The following is a 23,533-nucleotide window of genomic DNA, read 5'->3' as shown; positions in this document are numbered from 1 at the left end:
ACTACAGGCAAACGCATATGGTCGATTAATCAATTTATTTGTTGTCATTCCCTCCGCTACAAGCAGACAGAACATGGTGGCTTTCATGTATCAACTGATCTATATGTCGAATATAGCCTTGGTGTTCTTCTTAATTAACTTTATTTTCTGAATACCACAATAAGAAGCTGTGCGTAATTACGCACGAAACGGTCCAGTAGGTTCCTTCTACTCATTGAGAAGTTTAGAGGACAAAAATCCGAAGAGCTGGGATGGGGACCTGGAAGGAATTATTATTTAGGGTATAATCCAATGCTATTTCTATGCAGGCTGCCCCTCAACACCCCACTTCCTCCCCCTTCTCCAAAAATCTACGTCGTTGGACTATGCTTCCGCTTCGCACGGTTGGTCATTGATGCGCAGTGGAGGCTTTGGATAGGGAGGGAGCGCGCCTGAGAGAGACTGGGAGACGTAGAATTGACAAGGCAGAGGCTGGGGAGAGAGAGAGAGCGAGAGAGAAGGGGAGAGAGAGAGAGCGAGAGAGAAGGAAAGAGAGAGAGAGAGGAGGGAAGAAGGAGGTGACGGACCTGCTCCTCTGGGATTCGGCTGCAGCTTTACTGCTCGGTGCTATCGGCGGGCTCGGCTCACTAAAACGGTCCCCGGCCGTAAAATAAGGCACCGATCGAGGAGCGCGTCGAGGCTGTCACTGAGCTCCGAGGAGGAGGATCTCCGCAGCCGCTGCTTGTAGGGAAATCTGGAGTAACCGTGAGACGAGGTGGAGGGTGAACGCAGGATTCATGGAGGCTGTGCAGCTCCACAGAGCAAAACGCCTGGATTAACTGACTCTGGACTGGGGGGCATTACTGCACAGTTTTAAAACAGACGGGACCGTGTTTCTGAACCATCGCCGAGTCCAACTCCAGCCCGTACGGCGTGTTTTTGTGTTTTTAGGTAAGATGATCCCGCTCTCATCCGGCTACGTGCGCTCATTGTTGTAATCCACATAAGGTAGTAAAGGTTACTCTGCGCTGGAGGAATCGATTCTCTCTGTGTAAGAGTCACTTTCTGTGAATAGAGGTGTTTTTTTTAGGGGGGGGTCAGTGTGTTTCACTTTGTCCTGGATCTTCACTATGTTGCGATGTAACAACAAAGCTCGTGTCTTTTGTTTTGGGATCATGAATAGAAAAACTGTGTTTCCTCAAAACCGAGGGTTCTTCCTCAATGTGCAGAAATATTCTCCCCAAATATTTCATCTCATCCATATTTTTTTTTAGATCATATCTTTGTTCATGACTTTATAATCGACTAGATTTGTTACAGTGATATTTGCATGAGTCACCAAAACTTCAGCCTATGTGAAAAATTCAACATAAAATTCACTCATTTTGATGTTACTCTAAAAACATTTAGTCTAATTTTGAATCGGGTTGATGTGTAGGTGGGTTTGTGCTTCTCTTTTAAATCTAACAGTATTTTGATGTCTATGCCTGTAGCGTGGGCAATATCCTGTAGTCACACCGCACTTCTGAAAATGGGAAAACTTTGTGGTCACACAGCAAAGAACTGAACCCGTGTCTGTCAGTATACATGCTCCTAAACATCTTAAAAATAAGTAGCACTGTGTAATAATGTTGCTAAACGGCTCCATCCATGCGCTCTGACATGTCTGTTCTGGGTCTTCCGTGCAGCTTGGGCGGTAACGTTTTCGGTGATCCTCATCATGGCGGACCAGGAGGAGACTTTTGGCCTCCAAAACTCTCCCGGTGGCTCGGATTCAAGGGAAGCACAGAGCGATAGTAAATCAGAGAAGCCGAACGGGACCTCGAGCAAATCCCCATCGTCCCAGACGACTTACATCCAGCAGGTCAGTAGCGCTGCGTGCGTGTTAGGCCTCACTCTCTCTGCTCCTGGCTGCACACCGAGGTCACATCCACACTAAATAAATATCCCTACGGGTGTTATGTTGTTGCTGTGGATACTAAAATATCAATAACTGTCTCAAAACGAGAAAATAGTGTGTCAGCTTATGGGGGTGGATCAATTCTACTGGTTTCCAAACTATATCTTTATTAAAACATGTAGACTTTTTATACCCCATGTATGTTAAGTCTGACTTATAAATAAAAAATAGAGAGTGTCTCCAAGAAACTGACATTACACATTAGCCAATTTTGGAAACATAATAGTAACCAATATTTTGTGGCTGAACATGAGACTATATTTGTATTCTGCATTGTAGAATATGCTCCTCCTCAGACATCAACTGTGCCTTATTATGGTCCGTATTTAGTTTAAATGTTTATGCTGTGGCCCAACAAGTGCAGAATGATTTATTGCCTGATGTTGAAATAAAGTTTCTAAGAGGTTACATGAGGGTTTCGTTGTCACTACAAATCCTATATTATTTATTGATTGGACTTTGCAGCGTCCCATTGCTACAACGTTTCCTTAAATTCAAAATGAATGTTTAATTTCAAACTACAGTCGTTTATAATTTCATTTCGAGGACATGCTGTTCTATTTCACCAACTCCAAAGGCCTCAAAACTTCTAGAGTATTGTATGACACCTCTGCGTAAAATGTGGGTAGGCTCTTTTTAATGTAAAATACATGAGCACTGTGGACACTGAGGTGTTTTATTTTGAAGGGAATGGAGGGCATAAAAGTCTACCTGCACGAGAGGGAACTGTGGATGAAGTTTCACGAGGTGGGGACGGAGATGATCATCACCAAAGCCGGAAGGTAAGATGCCAAACTAAAAAAAAGTTTTGTGAACGCATCACAACAAGAGTTTGCATGCCTACTTATTGGCCGTGAATCAGTGTGTATTCATTTTATCTGGACCCATTTGTGAGTTAAAATGTGTAGACCATAGACTGGATTGGATTTTTTTGTTCCTTGCGTGGGGGATTTGGAAATGCACAGTGTGGGGAGCTGCAGAGAAAACACAGAGCATCTGGTGGACGCTTTAACGCTCTAGAGCAGCAAAAGTGCACATAGGCTGCATTTAAGTCTGCAGGGTGGGCCTGTGGGGAAATATATGGATTTATCAATCAGCCTGCAGAGAATGGACATAATTGTTGGTGTTAAAAAACATAATTGTGTGTGTGTCCGTCCTGCCAGCCAGCAACACATTTGCCTGCAACATGTTACCGTACATGTGTCCCGCTGTCAGCTCCACGTTTGCCCTCTGACTGCATCCAGTCAAAATAACGCACGTCGACTCGAGTGTGACTTGCCTATATGCATCATGACCGCTGGTGTCTGCGAGCACACACACTCACACACACACACATGCCCCGTGGCTCATCGCTGAACGATGAACATTTATAATTCAGCACAGCTACATTTCATTGTGCGGGTGTAAGGCAGTTGTTTTCTCACAGCTGCACAAAGTCTCCATTATATTCCCGTCACTCATTTCGCTCATGTCTTTGCCGTGGAACGATATTAACACAGTATCCGTCCCTCGTCTGCTGCCCTCCCCCCTGACTCATGAGACTTATTCACATCATGTGTGTGTGTGTGTGTGTGTGTGTGTGTGTGTGTGTGTGTGTGTGTGTGTGTGTGTGTGTGTGTGTGTGTGTGTGTGTGTGTGTGTGTGTGTGTGTGTGTGCGTGTGCGTGTGTGCGCGTGTTTTCATATATGTGTGTTTTCTGTCGTATGACAGATACCAAATGTCCAAATGATTTACTAAAAGGATCCAGCACACATCTGGCTCACAGTGTCAAAACGTTTTATAATGCCCAGGCCCCACTCAGACCTAACGCAGGGCACAGAAAATACATTTCCAGACCTGATGTAAGACGTATAAAAACACCACACGTGAGCTGACTTTAGTTTAGTTCGCAATTTTGAATCAATAAAATGGCATGCGTTTTATTCTAAAAAAAATATTAAAGTGTGCCACGGATGCTTGCGCCCTGCAAACGTTTGGAAAATGGCCAAACTCTGTAAAAACTAGTGATTTTTTATACAGAGCACAAAACCATTGAAAAACACCACAGTCTATTTTTGCTTGTATATTTTTCCAGACATGAGACAGAAATACCACACCGCGCTTTATAAACCGTATTCTGTCCTTCACAGGCGAATGTTCCCCAGCTTCAAAGTGAAGGTCACGGGACTAAACCCCAAAACTAAATATATCCTCCTGATGGATGTTGTTCCTGCAGATGATCATCGATACAAATTCGCTGATAATAAATGGTAAGTAAAGTTATTATACGTTTCTACAATTCTTAAGGACTTTTATATTCCTTCCAGAAACCTTTTACGCACAATTACGCACAATTACGCACTTTTACGCACAGTAAGTTTCAGTAAAATGTGGCGGTTATGGTTTGGGAGGTCGCAATTCTCTCTCAGGACGAGAGGAGGGATGAGGATGGACGAGAATCGGAAGTGAAACGTATTCATTCCCCGAGAATTATGAACTGTGTGTTTTTTAATGGTTGCCAAGAAGTGTGGTCAGCAGAGAGAGACGTTCGTGCCGGAGCTGACGTTCCGGTGTTGAATAGATGTTTGATGACTTTTCCCTAAAACTATAGCAGTTCTATATGCGCAGTGCAACAAGGCTCTCTTTCATGACGGAGCACAAACATATTTATTTAGTGTCATGTCGATCTGTCTAACCTTGGTCAGGAATGCCTTGTTTGGGTCAGTGCGTTTTAATGAGGAGATACTTAGAGAGGATGACTGCATGCCAATACTGCCGATAATGACCTGTCCAAAGCCTCTCCTGGAACTAATACTTCTCTTGATCCAAGTGTTGGAAGATGGTTTCTAATCTGACCACTGACAATCCAAAACCAACCTCATGAAACGTTAAACACGACGGCACTGCAGGTTCATCATAATCAATAATCTATTTCATTTAATGCAAAGTTTTAAAAAGAGCTAAACAAAAGTGCCTGTATAGAAATGGAAGTAAACCTTGCCTTTGTAATTTGGTAACACTGTGCTTTTTTGTTATTTTTCATAAATTCCTGTGATTCATTTGCTCAATTTTAATATAAGAGTCTAAATACAATGAAACTTGTAGCGTAATTAACTTTTCGCTCCACGGACACGGTCCACCTCTCCCAGTGTTTTTGCGCATGCACGGTTGATAGTTTGTGGGTGTCATTGCGAAGTGTGACGGTGCGACTGTGCTGCTGTGATCCAGGTCCGTGACCGGGAAGGCAGAGCCCGCCATGCCCGGGAGGCTCTACGTGCACCCGGACTCTCCAGCCACGGGCGCGCACTGGATGAGGCAGCTCGTCTCCTTCCAGAAGCTGAAACTGACCAACAACCACCTGGACCCGTTCGGACACGTAGGTGCCTAGGCCTATATCATCTATTCTGAAGTGTCACAGCCCCGTGTCGCTGTGGATGTAATGATAACATGACACTGCGTTGATCCAGAAGTGTTGTTTTTCTCATGGTTTGTTGCTCAGCAGCACTTAAGCAGCGTGGGCTCCTCTTCTACTCATCTATAGGCCTCTATACAAATCCTGTACAGAACAAACGCTGGTTTTCATAGCTGATAATTGATAATGATATTTTTTTGGTCGTTTAGTTTCAAACTCTATATTATTATTATTATTATTATTATTATTATTATTATTATTATTATTATTATTATTATTATTAACAAACAATTTAAATAATGTTTAAACTGAAAGCAATACATTTAGATTATAGGCTCGATAGAACATTAAACTTTAAATATTGGGGGCCCACGTAAAAACAAAATCTTATTAATCCTCTTGTACATTAGAATTAAATTATTATTCACAAACATTGAAAACATTGAATTACACTTGGTTTGAAAGTTATGTAACTTTGCAGCATTGAGCACCATCAATGCAGAATTTAGTCTTTTAAATTTACTTTAAAACTTCAACAGGACAATTTCAGGTCCTCCTGCATTTTTCAGTTTTGATGTGTTATTGTTGCTCTATTCAACCACTGGTGACTCTTCTGAATACATGATGCAAATAATGCATCAGGTACTAAAATCCCATGGAAAAAAATGTTTTGTTCGGTTGCTGTTTACCGTCTACATTTTTTTCCTGATTATTCTTTTTTATCTTTCTGTTTTAAAATTTCTGCAGTGGGATTTTGAGAAAGAGAGGTTTGGTTTTGAAAATATTCAGACATAAGAATCCAGGTTATGGAGTTGAAATGAAAGTCTGGTTGCTAGTAGATTGATTTAGTAGAAAGCGTTTGCCTTCCAAAAATGCATTTGAAATTATTGGTCGAATCAATTTGTTTGCTTTTTTTGTCAGAAAAAAGTCATAACTTTTCAAATGTTGGATAAACTATGATCTAACTATTTTTCTCTTAAAGGAATCATGTTTTATATATTAAGTTATATAATATTTTAAACAACAGGGATCAAAAAGGGAAAACACTGCAAAACAAAACTTAAATAATTCCAAATAATATTTCCCTTATAATTTCTGATATTGAAAACAGCATGTTATTTATTTTTTTGCACACATAACGTTTTGTTTAAAGGGAATTGCTCAGTGAATAGTTGCCCTGGCAAAGTTAATTAGTTTTAAATGTGCATTTATATGCTGTTGAATTCCTTAAAAAAATGTACAAATTACATAATATATGATCCAGTAAAAGCAAGAAACTGTGCCTCCATTACTTCAAGCTGGAGCAAACTCCATTTAAAAGTATGATTTGAATTTGGACTCTTTCCTTCCTGCCAACATTGAATAACATGTTTGTTGTACCGGCATGTTGGAGCCTCTTTGGTACGTTTTGTTCTTGGGGCTTATTACACCAACCCGCCTGGATGCATTCAAGTTGCAGACCTCCTGGAAGTCTGCTCTCATAAGTAAAAGGAAGTATTTGGGCACTTTTTTTAGCAAAAAACTGACAGAGGCCGTTGTATCCTTCCCATCACCTCCCTCAGCACCAGTGAGGGACAGCATGGTACCCATTTCCCGAACTTTGCCTCCTCATTATTCTGAACTCAATAACTGGCCCCAGGTTTTCGTTATTCCCATCTTAACCCCCAAAACAGAAAACACAAGCATCACTTACTTCATCACCTGTTTTTTTCCGGTTACAAATGAGGCCCAGGCAGGTTTTTATAAAATTTTGGAGCACATCGAGGCCTAATTAGATCTAGAAACTGAACAGTCCGACTATTTGCTTTCACCGATGGGCCCAGTCATGAAAGGAAACAACATGAGATCTGCTACAGGCGCAGGATCAGTCGCTGCCCTGTCTAATGGGCAGATGTGTAATTACAAGGAAAACACAAGAAATGTGATTGTTTTTATTAAGAGTGTGCAGCTAATGATGATTAGAGGCATTTAACTAAATATGGTTAAGAAAAAGGATGATTATTTAGGTTGTTTTCTGTAAATTTGTGTAATCAAGAGGCAGCGCTCATACTTAAAAAGAAAACCTGGTTCTGTTTCAGTTTTATAGTCATTAAATATTAAATGCATTACAGTTATCATGCCCACTGGACACAGAAGATCAATTATTAACATACAATTAATCGAGATAATGTCGTTTATCACCAATTTGTAACATAAGCAGGAGTTTGGATGCTTAATACGAAGAGGTCACATTTTTGATTCAATCCCAAAACACAAAAATGAGTGTGCATTCTTTTACACACACACACACACACACACACACTAAAGCCTTTATCTACCCACATGGCACCTTTAATGCTTGTTGCCCTGCCAAGGCCCAGCTGGTGAAATAAAAGTGGAGCTCGGTCGGAATGTGCGCACAATTGTAAATTTTGGGTTAGAGTGCATTTTTGATTGGCTGCAGTGGTTCCTGGCTCGCCCCCTTTTGTGCTGGGAGACAGCACCAGGGGATTCATAAATGAAATGCTGGTGGCCGGCCAGAAACCTCCTCCATCAGCTTGTTGGTGCAGCTGGTTGAAATAACTTGTAGATGATTTATAATTACCAGGAGTGAGACATGAGAGCGAAACATATTGCTGATGCAGATTGGAACCGCTCGGGACAGGGGCCTGTATAGCAGACGCTGTTCTCCAGAAATGTCTGGTAATTAGACACATGTCAGCGGAGTGAGCCGGGCCGAGCTCACAGCTCAGCACTGGAGGCCAGCGTCTAATAGGAAGCGAGGGAGGCGACGCCACATGAGGCCTGAGTGTTTGTGTACAGGGTTGATTGTGCAAACGTTTTTAAAAATTCAGATGAAGAGGTTCAGGTTCAGGTGCAACAGTCCCCTGAAAAATATTTATATTTGCAGAAGCTTATTGGAAGAAACACAAATTATATTTTCTTCAAGCGCTTTGTTTGTTTTTTGTAACTTCTTTTTTATTGATATTTTCAGGCAGACAGAGTTTACATACACATACACACATCAGCTACATCTCAGATGTACTTCTGCACAACACATGTTTCATTATTGCATGTATAGATGCACATAGTCTGTTTTTGCCAGTATTTTACATATTGATCATATTGTAGTTTTGAGGTGATTGTCAATTTCTCCGCACAGTTGAATTCACTGATAGTTGATCTGGTTTTATAGAGAAAAATGCTTTCATGTGACATTGTAATGTTCGTGCATGTTCGTAAAAAAACACTACAACAGTTGTGGGAAGTAACTCAGTACATTTACTCAACTACTGGGCTATTTGTACTTTAGTATTTCCACTTAATACTTTTTCTTCCATTGCATTACATTTAAATTTTGTAGTTTTTAACAAACAAAGCGCTTTACAAAACGGGTAATAATATAGTAAAATATGATTTCCTTCTCGATTAAAGTATCGTGATAAAATGTGTGGTTTGAGTGAGTTTCATACAACTGGCTGCTTAATGCATTGCTAAAAGTAATGGTAGTAGTACATCATATATGATAACAATACTCTGGAGGGGGACATTCTGCTTAATAACTAGTCCTACTTTTGAAACTTAACTACATTTCCTGTGAATCCATTTGTACTCCTATATAAATACCACTGTGCAGAACCTCCAGTCTCATCGTTATGGGCCTAGATAAGCAAATTGGTGTTGTTTTCTTAAATTCCTCAAAAATCATTTGTTTTTGTCTCAGGTTTCATACCAAGCTGTAGCTCCTACTTTGATCTTCCCCTCAACTCCAGGAATATTTGTCCGTGTTATTCATCTCTCCCCCCCCCCTCCTCCTCCCTCACTCTGCTCCCGCACTCGTCTCCCTGTCTTCCCACACATGTTTTGGCCAGGAGGGTGGAGTGTGAGGATCGCACTGTTTATATTCGAATGGCAGTGTGCGATGAGCAATAGATGATGGTGTACAAAGCCTGCTAATCCCGAGGCTCGGTGGAAACTCTCTGATGTGGTGGAACTTGAAAGCAAAGGGCAGCGGCACGAGACCCAAAGTGATCCCTCACTATCATTAAATACTATCATCTAGAGGCAGGGTGGGGGGGGGGCGCAGAGATACTGAGACCCAGGCAGGGCAGCGGCTGGGCTGGGGAGACGAGGCGTGTGCTGGGGCCCCAGTGGGTGGTCTGCAGCTCCACCACTACCCCCCCACACACACACACACACACACACACACACACACACACACACACACACACACACACACACACACACACAACCCCTCTACTAACACTGGACTTTGGGAACCCACAGTCAGTGGGCCTTGAAAATTCCCATGCAACTTGTGCTGTGTCACATAGCGACCGACATCTTTAACCTCTAAAACCTTGTAATGTGCCGAGTGATGAGTTTGCATTGATGGGCCTGTTGTTGTGGTTTGTCCAAATCTCGGACGCACGGCTGCAGGCCTCAAATAAGTCAGAAATGAATGCATGCATGGGGAAATCTCCAGTTTAACCTACTTTTTAACTGCACTGTGTTCCGAGAAGTCCTCTAATAGGAAGTTAAAGCCTCTTATGTGCATCCAAACAGGATGGAAGTGCTGTATATATAGAAGAATAGCTTTCATTTGCACACTGGCACAGCTTTACAACACAGGATCTAATCTTATGCCACATGTTATTATGAAAATCAGGAAACATTTAACAGGAACACTGCTGCAAGATGGAATTTTTCTCAGTCTAGAAACTATCCTCACCTCAGATCCGAGTTTGCTGCAAATATTTCATTTTTGGCAGGTTGTAAAATTTGCAAAAGTTTGTTTTCCATCTGCAAGTCACCCGCTCCTCAACAGCCTGCGTATCCGCAGAGATACACCCAGCAAATCCTCACTGATATGTTCTGCACCATTAAATCATCCTTGCATCTACGTGGTGCATGGCGGGCAGTTGACACACATTTTTACCCATCACAAAAACCTACTGCACCATGTAATTAGATCAAGTTCGACTGGAAATTAATAATGGATGACCATTGTATCATCTGTGTAGGCCTCTATGGTTCACTTGGCTCCAAAAAAAAGCACTCTGGGGTTATGGCTGTGCAATAACGCAGGATGCCCCCACAGGTACTCGGGGGTCAGGGCGAAACCCTTGTCTCTTCTCGGGCTGGCAGTGAAAGGCAGGTACAAAAACAAGCTTTGAGATAACAGATAAGAGGAATGCCTATGGGAGAAGAGACGTGAGGGGGCTGGGTGTAAAGAGGAGGGGGAGTTAAGAGGAGGAGAAGGAGAAAAAAACCTCTTTTTTTTAATCTGGAAACGTAAGTGGATCTGGTGAAAATATAAACCATTAGATTTCCACAGGGCCGACAACCATGACCCCCTGTTCCGTCAAAACAATTAGACTTAAGACCCACGGATGAGAGGGCCTCAAAAGAGAAGTTCAAGGCTCAAGTTCAGCTGTGTGGACCGCGTCTCCATGTCGCCACTGGTAGCAGTCATCACTTAGAGCGGACTGGGTTAGTCAGGTTACAGGCAACTAGAGAGAGGACATGCTCCTGTCAGCCTGTTACTCTTCTGCTTGACTCCTCAGGCATCCCCGTTACCATGGGAACACCCCTGTAATAATTATAACGTATAAGATTTAATTTAGTTTTCAGGCTGAATGAGAACTAGTCAGAGCTTTTCACTTCTGTAAATGAGTAGAAAGTTCAAATGAGGAATTTTTCTATGAAACGATAAAAGTTTTACCTTTGGTCAAACATGTATTTTTTTTCAAAAAATAACTAGTTACTCAGTTTTCGATTGAAAATGTCCCATTCAAGTTGATTTATTAAGGTTCTTTGAGATTGAAGAATTATATATTTTTAATAAGGGGCTGTCAAGCCCGTTCTTCTTGTCATGCAAAAAGGAAATATGGCTGTAAAATGTCACTTTGCTGCAATGAATGACTCACATCGTTTTATCTTAGTGGTGCATATCATCATTCTGCTTATATTAAGGAACATTTTCAGTATTTTTACCCTATGGGCGTTTCACCAGTGTGTCTTCATCTGAAATGAAAATCTAGAACATTTGCCAGGGCAACAAAACAGCATCAAAAACCAAACCAATAAAACAACAAACAATTTATTAAAGTTATTGCACATTTTGCCAAAATAAGGACTTCTGGGGAAATGGTGGTTATATTTTTTTCTTCATTAAATTCTTACACTACTCGAGAATGCTGTCAAAGCATCTGGACTTCACTTCCTAATTTCTTCCTTCAAACAGACCTGAAGAGAAGTTTTATTTTATACTTGTATATTTCATTTTAATTCAATTTCTTCAACTAAATGTGTGACTATAAGCTCCACGTTGTCTTTCTTGCAGATCATCTTAAATTCGATGCACAAGTACCAGCCCCGGATCCACATCGTGAAGGCGGATGAAAACAACGGCTTTGGCTCCAAAAACACGGCCTTCTGCACGCACGTCTTCCCGGAGACTGCCTTCATCGCGGTCACGTCCTATCAGAACCATAAGGTACGTGCTTCGTGCATGGGCCACTTTTGGATTTAGTTTTAGTTTTTAATTCAAAGCGCGTTTTATGAGGAACATTCATTAAATCCAAGTACAAACAGAGTCCTGTTGCACATTTTAAAAACAGAAGAAACGCAGATTGGATAAATATCTAATTTCTTTTTCCAGCTAAACTAAATCACCTATGGTTAATTATATCATTCACACAAGACTTCGTTTGAATTAAGCCCATTTTGCTGACGGTAAACCGGATTGTTTGTGAGGTGCAGCGGTGAAGCCTTGTCGCTGTCGGCTGGAAACGTCTGATTTCACGTGAAGTCTCTGGCAGACGAGACAAAGCTGCAGGTACTCGACGAGACCACGTCTGACCTCAGGAGACTTTGTCCCAGTCACAGTCCTGCAGCGCTTTGTGGACAGGGACAAGCTGCGGGTAAAACACTGCAGCATAAACAGACAGACCCCAACTACTACTAATACTTAGAGTGATACTACAACTATTATTACTAGTACTACTGCCACCAAATAATAATAATAATATACTTCTACAATTATTTGTAAAGATAATAATAAAAACTATAGCCTACTTCTAATATTAAAAGGCAAACTACTATTACTACTACTAATAATAATAATACTTATATGATAAGTTGTGATATAATAATACTGTATTTTTAATACTAGGTTGTTATTATGGATCTAAATAAATAATAACAATGAATAGAAACACCTTTGCTTATCATACGAATCTGCAAAAAAAATCTTGAATTTAATTTGAAAACACTGAAAAGTTTGTGCCACTTAATTGTTTAGTCTTATACTTGCAAAGTAGCAGGACAACTGTGCAGGTTGTATTTAGTTTATTATCAGATCGATGGGTTATTTTCAGTCTTTTATTGATCTTGTTTATTCCTCAGAATAGCCGTTAGTGTGCTGGTGATGGATGCGCAACATAGAACTACAGGTTATTACCGGTTCTGGTTGGTGAAAAAGATTTAAAAGAAAACGAAAGTTCAGGCTAATTATGTATTAAATATAATTGATAAAGCAATAATAATATTATTTCACTTATTCTTTGTCGGGGGCTGGTTTGTTTGTTTAGTTTCTTGCAGGCGTAACGTGTTATTTTCATTAGTAGAACGTTAACTTCTGCGCGTAATGTGTGCGTAAAAGCTGAAATTCTGGACGGGTTGGTTGTTGTTCTTTTCACACAATGATTTAGAAACGGGTATTAACTATAATAACACAGAATTAAAGTTAAATGTCTAAGCCTATGAGTGATTTCTCGAGGCCGTGCAGCCTCCCAGTTGTTTATATCTTTAGTTGGATTTTGCTTTTTAAGACTCTGGGGAAAGAAGCAGAAATAAAACTCGGTATTTACTCTGTGTCCAAAATTTCTGCAGAGGAAAGAAAAACCTCGGGATCCCAGATATCTGTAAACAGCGTCTGTTTAACATCATTTAACCATGTTGGCCTACATGTTTTTAGTTTGGGGAGGATATGGCAGAAAAAGGGGGCGAGCGCTCATAATGTCCCCGGAGCCAATCAGAGGCCCCCGCGCTTTCTGGGAACAGGAAGCGCAAATGACCGACATTCTGAAGGAACCATTCATTATTTTCAAACATGTTATTGGGGGACTGAGATCGTAACCTCGGGGCTAATTATTGGGGCTTTGCAGGGCTGCAGGAAAAACACAGCATTTCTGATTTCCTGGCGCTTTGGCACGACTGTCTAATCAAACAGTCCAAACATCTGCTGGAACAATATGAGCTGCGGGCCTGCGTCCAATTCACCTGTTTCACTCTCAGCTCATGAAAACGCTCAACGTTTCCTGTCACAGCTTTAATCAAAGCATTTTCTTCTATTCTGTGATTTCTGAAATAATAATGTTTTCTACAGATTTTGGTCAAACTGGGAAAAAAAAACTAATTTGCTTATATCCAATTTAAACATAATAAAATAATTTGAGTACATCTGGAGGCCTTGGTTATTTTTAATGAGCATAGTTTGGACACAGTCTAGTCTTTGAAGTTGTGAGTGAACTTTGCCTGATTGTCTTGAGTCCATACTCCCAAATTATATTTAACAGTTTTTTATATTTTCCATTCTTATTATTTCCATCCTCTGGGCCCATGTCAGCAGGAGATAACACATGTGTTTTGCAAAATATGTTACTTTTCTTTTTCTGTAAACTGAGCTCAGGCTATCACTCTGGAGCGGGTCATTGGTATTTCTTCTTGGAAAGGTTACAAGAGAGCACAACAAGACCCTGAAGTTTTTATTCCAAAGACAAAAACAATATGCAAATGCTCTGCCAGGCTGCATTAGGAGGAGAAGCTGAAGCAAGAGTGTCACGTGATGAGAGATTTTTACAAGTTTTGGTAAAAGTGTCAGCCAGCTTGCAGACAAACCTCCACTCTAGTCGGAGAACTCCGAGCACACGAGAGCTGCCAACTAATTACCTGCCAGAAACCCCCGCTCATGAGAGGGATATCCCTGGATTGTACTTATTACCTCTTTGGGATTCACTCACTGCTTCGGGGTGGCTCTCAAAAAAAAAAGACTTCTGCTTATTTGTTTTATTCTGAAAAACACCAAATCATATAATGGATCACATTATTCGCGTCTGTCAGGCGCTTGCCAACTATCTGCCGAGCCAGAGAGCATCAAATGTGACATAATAAATTGTGAAAGAAAAATATGTCTTATTGCTTTTATTGAATTGTTTAGCTCAGGATCCCTAAAGGACTCTTAGGTTTCTGGAAACGTGATCTATTGTTTGGTTCCCTCCAGTGACTTGTAAAGCAGCTAGGTGCTTCCAAAGAAACTTCAAAACTAAGCTCCACACAAACATCTTGTCACAAGGCCATCATATAAATCTCAAGCTGAAGAGGACCTGACTGTTGATAGTCTAGTAGGAGGAAGACAGAAATGTTGCCTTTTAAATAGCTGCTACTTTTGTGTGTGTAGAGCTTTTTTTAAAACACTACTTTTAGTGTAAGATCTCGTAACGAATGGTTTTCATTGCAGAGGATGTGTCACTAATGTCGAGTGTGTTTTTGTGTTTTGCAGATAACTCAGCTGAAGATTGAGAACAACCCGTTTGCAAAAGGTTTTCGTGGAAGTGACGACATGGAGCTGCACAGGATGTCCAGGATGCAAAGGTAGCTACAGCATTTTCGATGCATTTGGAAATTCTGTCTTTAACTCTGCAGTTTTCATAAGTTTTTTAGGAGTTTTTAAGGAAACTTGACCATGGAACCCCAAGATTTTGGTTCTTTAATGTTTGAGAACCTTTGATCTAATTGATGCTGGCCTGTGATAAATGGAGACGCTGAAACAAACTCAATGATGTCAAATGAGTAGATAAATGTCGCCACAATTAGACGGGCATTAACTGACATCCATGGTCCCACTAAATGCATGGTCCCACTGAGCCCCGTTTCATGTCAGCCCATTGTCAAGCCCAGTTGTGGGTTGAAAGATGTGAATGTAGTTCTTGATCCTCGGCCAGTTTTCATGCCGAAGACTTTTATGGTCCATTTGGAAGAACCTCTGACACACGGCTGCAACATCTCCTTTCCGCACTCCTTCTATACCAGGATGTTCCAACAGCTCATGCGTCTGCTGTGTGTGTGTGTGTGTTTGCGTGTGTGCTGAACCGGTGGTATCGTTTGGTCCAGCAGCCAAGTCAGTACACGACCACATTGCTCTCTCTCTCTCTGTTATTCAGTCCAGATGAGGGATGGAGTCCATACTGCTCGGAAAACACTTTTTCAAAGGACAAAATCTGGTTTCTTAACTTATACAGCCCACCCACCTCCCCGCCTTTGGGCAGCCAATACAGACGTTGTGTGTGTGCGTGTATTCAAATACAGAAATCCCATATCGTACCATACTGGAAAAGCTGCTTGGCGTGTCCACAAGGTGCGAAAATCCTGCTTCCTTCCCATAACCTTTCATTCTGAGCCACAGTCAGAATAAAGGGCTTTCCGTAATTAAGCATTTCAGATTAACGTCATGATTTATGCTGCAAAGAAGAATCCCTGGACGATTGTTCTGTCGCTGCAATTCTTTCAAAAATTGCGCGCTTGATTGTATCCGACGCACGTTAAGTTACTTTAAGTAGGTGCGTGCCACAAGATAATACGACATTTTAAGTGAAACGAATTTCACCTATCAAAACTCGCAAATAGATGGAGGTTGGTGGGAGGCCAAACCGCACTATCAGTCTTACACGCCATTGTCCGCTCCTGCCAAAGTACAGTAAGCCATGCACGTCTGCTCTTGGTTACAGTTTTTCGAAGGGAGAGCTTATTGCGAAACCAGGTCACTGTTCCGACTGAAGCGATCCCTGAAATCAAAGACCCAAAAGTAGCAAAGTGATCTATTGATGGATGCGGTGGATTAATGGGAGTGAAAAGCATGCATGGCATTTTCACTGAAGAGGGTTTTCCCCAGAGGAGCATCGCACCCTGTGTGTCCTGAGTCTGTGCGATTCACTCATGGTGAACGCAGTTGTCTCTGAAAATGGATTTTAGAATTTCCGGAAATCTTTAATATGCACTATTTATAACATGCAATAATATTTCCGGTGAGTTCCAAATATTGGCTTACGTCTGTCTGTCTGTCTGTCTGCACATCCACAGCACCAAGGAGTATCCAGTCGTGCCTCGCAGCACAGTGCGACAGAGGGTGGGCTCCAGCCAGAGTCCGTTCAGAGGGGAGGTCCAGGGCCTGGGCACCCCGAGCACCCTGAGCTCCCAGTACTCCCAGTGTGAGAACGGGGTCACCAGCACCTCACAGGACTTGCAGCCCCAGTCGGGCTCCTATCCCCTGCCACACGAGCACGGCCAGGAGTTCCACTGCATCAAGAGGAAAGGTAAGGAGACTCTACTCTGAAAGATGGAAATGAAAACGTGACTGTGTGTGAGGGGTTTTGTTTGATATGGGAAACACAGATTCACCAAGAACATGAGAGATCTGACAATAATTTTTAAACTGTACATGTGCCCGAATTTGCCAAATGACAAATTGAATCTTTGGTCTCTTGCTGGAAAGTTTTTATCATGTTTTTTACAAGTCAAACAAAAAACAGATATATATACATATGTGCATAAAAGGGACAATAATCATCAATGCAAAATATCATGTCAAACATTGTCTGTTTATACACAAAATGTATATTTATGTTTGTCTTCATGATATTCATTAATTATTAGTAGAATAATAGAAATCATCATTTGTTTTGGTGTTAATGAACAAAATAAAACTATTACATTATTCTAAAAAGGTTTTGTGACTGCAAATGTTTTACTCTCTATAACTGAGAGAGAACAAGTGAGTGACACTGTTCTTTCACTGTGTCCTTCTACCTGCAGTGGAGGATGACTGTCACTCCAGTGAGCACAGCTATAAGAAAGCCTACCCGGAGAGCTCGTCCAGTGAGGAGGACCATTACTACCGTCCTGTCGGCTACGCCCAGAGCCTCGGCCTGGCCGGGGGGCCCTACCGCAGCGAATCCAGCCAACGGCAGGCCTGCATGTACGCCAGCGCATCGCAGGGGGCCGAGCCCGTTCCCAGTTTGGAGGATATCAGCTGCAACACCTGGGCAAGTGTGTCACCCTATGGGAGTTGCTCCGTCACCACCATGCAGCCGATGGAGAGGCTGCCCTACCAGCACTTCTCCGCTCACTTCACCTCAGGGTCTCTGGTGTCCAGACTTGGCGGAGTCGGGGGCCACGCCTCACCGCAGCTGGGCGACGGCCACCACGCGGCCATGTACCAGAGCTCCATGGCCCACCCGACTCTGGGCCGCCAGTGCAGCCCAGGTGCTGGGATCCAGTCGCCAACGTCCGGCCTACAGGGAAACGAGTACCTCTATACACACGGCATCCCACGTACATTATCCCCACACCAGTACCACACTGTACATAGTGTCAGCATCATGCCAGAGTGGAACGAGAACAGCTAAAAGAGCTTATTTACCCTCTACAGGTGAAAGGAAAAAAAAAAAGGACCAAAATCCGGAAGGTTTTAGATGAATTTATATTTATACTCTTTAGAGATGCTGTCCATCGTATTGAGATCAGTGTTGGTTCACTGACGGCCGTGGATATTTGTGAGATGAGGTGTTGACTATAGGAGAGCAAGCATCTTCTTACTTAACTTTGTTGTGACAGCGTCTGCACTTAAGAAAATGACAGAAACATGAAGAAAGAGGAGCCGGACCAGAACGAACACGAAAGACTTCTCGAGTGCAGACAAATGCAGACACTGATCAGAAGAGGGAAACGCTTCAGATGCTTTTCCAGGCGTCTGGTAGAGTGTGTCTTCATGCAGTGGAGTTTTTCTTCAGAGACAAGGGAATATGTTTTATCATTTTTTTAAAAGAACATTGTCTTCTGTCACATTAGCTTGAGTTCTCAATTTCTTTAAAGTGTTTGTAGTTTACAACTTACTTTGTAGTAACATTGCTATGAGTTGTTTTTTTGTTTTTGTTTTTATATGAATAAGCAAATGGGAGCTTTCGTTGTGGCTCTTTGGTGAATTTGCGCGCTCTTAAATCTGTAAGAGCGGTTATTTGGTTTCCTGCTGCAGGGTACATGTACCTGCACGTCAAATAAATTCATCTTAATGCTGCAAAACAGAAACATAGATATATAAGATCATGACGTGCAACTGCATAGACAATATCATTAACATGACACTAAAGGAGAGAAAACCCAGATCTGTAAACTGGACCTTATTTCCCATATATTTTCCTCATGCAAGAATTACCATAATTAACTAATATATAAGTTTGCAGGGTGCGTTGCATTTAAATTAGTCCAGTCAAGAGCCAAAGTGATTTTAGTTTTTTGACCCTACATCCAGCTCTCTCTATTAACGTAAATATAATGAATCCTTTTTTGACGTTGCAGCAAAATTAATACAAAATCTTTGCAGTGTCCAATTTTAGGTACTTCCACATCGTACACTCTTCACTATGGACTTGTGTAGTATGTGAATCTTGAAACATGGCCGTTGTGCACACCTCAAATCACGAAATAGCTGTTAAGTATTTGCATTATCATTCATGGTACCAAATAATCATAGACTGCTAAACTAACCCACTAAATATACTGATGGCTTCAATACAACCACAACAACAGTACAGTGGTATGAAGTGGAAAAAAAGTTGTGTTTAGACATTTATAACTTGAAATTGTTTGGTGCCGTGTTCACCATTATCCCGCCAAAAAGTGGAATGGGCTCCACCCTCAAAGTATAAGTGGTCAAGGTGATGGACGGATGTATGTGTTGGCCGTTACGACCATCGTCCACCATTTTAACTACTTTGAAAATAGGTTAATCTTCCATCATTTCACTCACAACATCTCGGCAGTTACGTGTAGCCTACACCATCCAGGTCCTAATGGCGAAACATCACATTGCCATAATTCACAGTGTGAACCCAACTAAATTTACCTAAAGCTTTATTATCAATATTCAATGCCCCCTAATCAATATTAGTTGAGAATAAATTGGTTAAGTCCTGGACCTGTTCTGGTTTTCTAATCTGCAAAAAAAGCTTTGTTGAAAAACATTTAAAGCGGAAACAGTCTTGTATAAAAATTGAAATATTACAAAATCAACTTTCTACCAATTGTTATGTTGTGATCACAAGGAAAATGTGGTTTAAACTGTAAAATAACTGCTTGTTATTTATTGGGATTGTCTCCTGTAACACACTCCACATACCTGACAGAGAAACATTGGTCGTCCCTCGTAGGGAAATGTCTGTTAGTTGCTCTGGATCATCCACATCTTATTTTGATATGTAGACATAAATATTGCATCACTGTTCATCTAAAACACCACAAATATTTTTGCCGTGTTTCAGCCCTGCAATTTTGTGAAGGAGATTTTTTTTTTTTCCTATCTTTGCGTAAGCTCTGATTGTGTGTTTCATGCAGTCTCATGTTGTACCCAGTGAATGTGTGTGCTCTCACATTTTAAGTATTAACCCTCAAAGTGGCACTTCTCTGACAATCTAACTCAATCGACATGTAAAGTAGCAGTTGGATACAACGTAGAATGTAAATCGGAAAACTCAAACTAAATTTTACTCTACACGTTAAAGCAGAGGTCGGTTTCACCGTACAAATGAGTGTATGTTAGAGGTACGTTTTTACATGTGGACAAAGGCAACATTTTTTAAAGGTTTGTAGTCAATAGAATGTTATTTGTCAATAGTATTTATTTTCCAACCATGTACATCAGCCTGCTTCTGCATGTATCAAAGATGGAAGGTCCAATTTCTTTCTTTCTTTCTTTTTTTTTTATAGCTCTTTTTTTTATGATTGTTTATAGGATTTTCTAATCATACTTATATAGAAAACAGGAGATTGTTAGACGGCCATCAACAGGTATCAAAATAAGATTAAAACACATGAATAAACTTTGTAAATAAACATGTACATAACAGAATACCTGCAATAAATTCAAAAACAATAACACATTGTTCTTTTTTGTCTTTTTGTCCAGAGGCATTGCTGTTATGAAATCGGGTGAATTTATTATCTCTGACACACTTGGACCACACGTGTGTAGTGCTGGCAATTCCACGAATGAGCTTCGCTAATATTTCACTGACTCTCGTGCAAGTAAAATCATATCTTCATCTGTCGAGTTGATGCATTGAAGGTGGTGACCTCACATTATCTACCCTCAGCCGGAGCAGAGGTTGAATCAGAAAAACTGGATAAACAGCAGGACCCTTTTTAAATGGTGCAGTTTGTAGTAAATGAGTTTGTATGTAATAGACACACGTTCACATCAGTTAAATGCAGTAATTGGCAGCAAGTATGGTTACACTTTGGCATCGCAACCGTCTCTGGGGTAAACCTTGTCCTCCTCGAGAGCTCCCAGCCGATTCATCTTTAGTGGTGGTGAGTAGATAATGAGCGAATTTTCACTTTCGGGTGAACTATCCCTTTAACACACAAGGGACATGTATGAATGTAGTGAGAGGTATGATGGAAGGTTTTCACAGCATAACATGTCACAGTGTCATTTAAAGTACTATAGTAGAAGACAAAATGTGAGCGTGCATTACAATCTTTTATCAGCTCCTATATCTTAGGTCTGTTTATGGACATTTTTGCTTGAACAATATGGTTCATCTCAGAAAAGTGTCCGTTTCCCTTCCCCCCCTGACTTGACCTGTACAGTTTTTCTTGGTTTCTTCTTCTGTTTGTCTTTCACTGTTCTACCCATCCCCTCTGCTTCATCAGCTCCTTTTACTCTGCACCCATCCTTCTCCCGATCCCTCCATCAACTCCTCCACTCTCTCTCTCTCTAGCACCCCGTGGCCCAAACACACTGACCTAGACTCCCCAGCCTGCTTTGATGTGAGTGATGTGACCCCTGCGCTCCAGATGCCCCTACACCGCCAGTCTTATCCTCTCCGAGAGCCGGCACAGCCCACAGAGAGGGCCGGTCATTAACCCCATACAACCCGGGCCTCCCATCCACTGCTTAAACACATGATGTATCACAACACCCACCCCCATGCATCTCCCTCGGATTCACCCAAACATGCATGCGTGGGCGAGGGGCCGATGATGCAATAGGCCCTTTAAACATTTAAAGAACGGGTCAGCTTTTCAAAGGGAGGAGCGGGAACCTTTGGCCACCGCTTCAGTTATCATAGTCAGCGGTTGAAAGTCTGGTGATATGTCAGAAGGAAAACAAATGAATGTCCAATGAGGGGAAAGCCTGGATGATGAATGAAACTTGACACAGGTACATTTTTGGTTTATTTGGATTATGAGTGTATATCTTTGCCATACTTGGAACGATAGGCACAGATAGGATGAAAAGAAACCATGTTTATTTTTCTACTAAGTGATTGAATTTGATAAAATGGAGGGAAGATATGCATGTTAGGAAACTGATTGCTACAACATGTTGACGTTTAAATGCAAACTGAACAACACTGAATTCCTTCCAACGACATCGAGAATCTTTCTGCAAATTGTTTTTGTTTTATATATAGATTAGCAGAAAGAAAATTAAAACAAGTCATCGCAGAGTAATGATGAGTCATGATCTCAGTCAACCTTAAATCGGAAACCTAAACAAATCATAGTCTGGGTGCCCCACATGACGAAGGAGAAGAGTGCAAGAACAAGAGCATTCCTAGGGGTAGAAAAACGAGGGAGGGGATTACTTTATTAAGATGTACTGAAACACAGATCACCACAGATGGATGAGCGCCTCGCACAAAGAGGGGTTTCACAAAATCAAATCCATCTCATGCAGGAGTTACAAACATCTGTTTGAAAAGTCAAAGTAACTACAACTGTAGGTCTTTCATTAGAAACTGGGAGCCCCCTTTTGAAAACCTTTAGATAACAGGATAAGGCATCAATGTCAGAGGAGTCCGTCTTGGCTTGAAAGGACAAAAGATTGTAACGGACAATGAGGTGATTTCTTCTTATAACCACAGATTGTGATTCTCCACGCACTTCTAATAGAGAAGGTGTCATTCTTGGCCTCAATCGACAGAACATCTGGAACGTCCTCACGAGGAGGCAAACGCTAATATTGCTCTTGCTGGGAGATAAAATAAAGTCGTTTCTTGACACGTTCCCAGGACAGATGTTTGATTCCCGGCCGTACGCTTGTTGAGGGATGGTAGTGGAGGACGGTCTGGAATTAGGGGAGTCCTCCATCAGATAACACATTTTCTGGTTCATGTAAAACTGCCCACCACATCAACGGAGGCATGCATCACCGTGATGTGAAATCTGCGCCTGTGCACGGCGGACAGTTTTTACCTCCACGGCTTGGGACAGGAGCGCTGAAATGGGAGCACAGACCTTTCCATCTCCCACCAGTCGGTCTTTCAGCACCACTCCTGGCCAGAGTCTTTTAAAAGAGAGTGGGAGGAGAAGGGGGAGGCCAACAAGCGTCTTGGGGAAGAGGCAGAGAGGGATGGGGCAGTGTTGATAGGGTGCGAACGGGAGAGAGTCTCAGAGCAAAGCTGGAAAAGCTGTGTGAGTTTGAACAGGAACTGCTGCCTGTGCATTTTTGTACATACTGTATCTACATGTCTGAGTTAAATATTTGTACTCGATGTAAAATCTTAAAACCAATGGTCGACTCACAACAACCTTTTGCCAGAGGATAATATCCTTCAGCTACGGTCACTCAAGGTGTTCCTCATGGATCAATATCAGGCTCCCTGCTATTTACAACAGAAATTACATTTATAAATGTATTAAAATAATATCCATTTCAAACAGAATATTGAAATCTCCATCTTTATGCTGATGATACCATTTTGTGTGTGAGATTTTTTTTCATGACTGCTACACCTCTCTTCTCAAGGTTAAGCTTGATCTTAAGAATGACAAGACAAAATGTATAAATTTCAAAGAAGCAAGAATCATTTATGATGTTAGCAAATTATTTATGTTGTTTCTCTTTTTAACAGAGAAAAAGTTAGATTTAATGACCTAACCTCTAAACTCATGCTATTTTCATTATTCTTTAAGCCCTGGAGGATATTTGATATAATGCCATTCAATTTACCACACAATAAACCACTGTAAATGATCTGAAAGGTTGGATGGACGTCATCATCTAAAAGGAATCAGCACTCACTATGTTTTAATCTGTTGCCGGGAATGGCCATGACACCTTCAAAGTTCCACATACTAATGGGGATAACAGATTGATC

General features: G+C 41.4%; 1 protein-coding gene across 1 annotated transcript; it reads left to right on the top strand.

Moving 5' to 3' along the window:
- The first annotated feature begins 414 nt into the window (after nucleotides 1-414).
- On the top strand, nucleotides 415-20,301 carry tbx5a (T-box transcription factor 5a). The gene is made up of 9 exons (XM_035183913.2): nucleotides 415-930; nucleotides 1,668-1,843; nucleotides 2,627-2,721; nucleotides 4,069-4,188; nucleotides 5,147-5,294; nucleotides 11,656-11,808; nucleotides 14,875-14,966; nucleotides 16,452-16,684; nucleotides 17,184-20,301. Exons 2-9 carry the CDS (start codon nucleotides 1,700-1,702, stop codon nucleotides 17,774-17,776), a joined length of 1,578 nt encoding a protein of 525 aa, XP_035039804.1. The 5' UTR covers nucleotides 415-930; nucleotides 1,668-1,699; the 3' UTR covers nucleotides 17,777-20,301.
- Nucleotides 20,302-23,533: the final 3,232 nt, after the last annotated feature.

Source organism: Hippoglossus stenolepis, chromosome 18 (genome assembly GCF_022539355.2).
Source record: "Hippoglossus stenolepis isolate QCI-W04-F060 chromosome 18, HSTE1.2, whole genome shotgun sequence".
Classification (NCBI taxonomy): domain Eukaryota; kingdom Metazoa; phylum Chordata; class Actinopteri; order Pleuronectiformes; family Pleuronectidae; genus Hippoglossus; species Hippoglossus stenolepis.
The sequence above is the reverse complement of the archived record's forward strand: the minus strand, read 5'-3'. Positions and strand labels throughout refer to the sequence as shown.

Bases quoted from the DNA above. Each gene is read 5' to 3' on its own strand.
- tbx5a (XM_035183913.2), top strand. From the start codon at position 1,700: ATGGCGGACCAGGAGGAGACTTTTGGCCTCCAAAACTCTCCCGGTGGC. The intron at 4,189-5,146 runs GTAAGTAAAGTT...GCTGTGATCCAG, and splicing joins AAATTCGCTGATAATAAATG to GTCCGTGACCGGGAAGGCAG. The intron at 16,685-17,183 runs GTAAGGAGACTC...TTCTACCTGCAG, and splicing joins CCACTGCATCAAGAGGAAAG to TGGAGGATGACTGTCACTCC.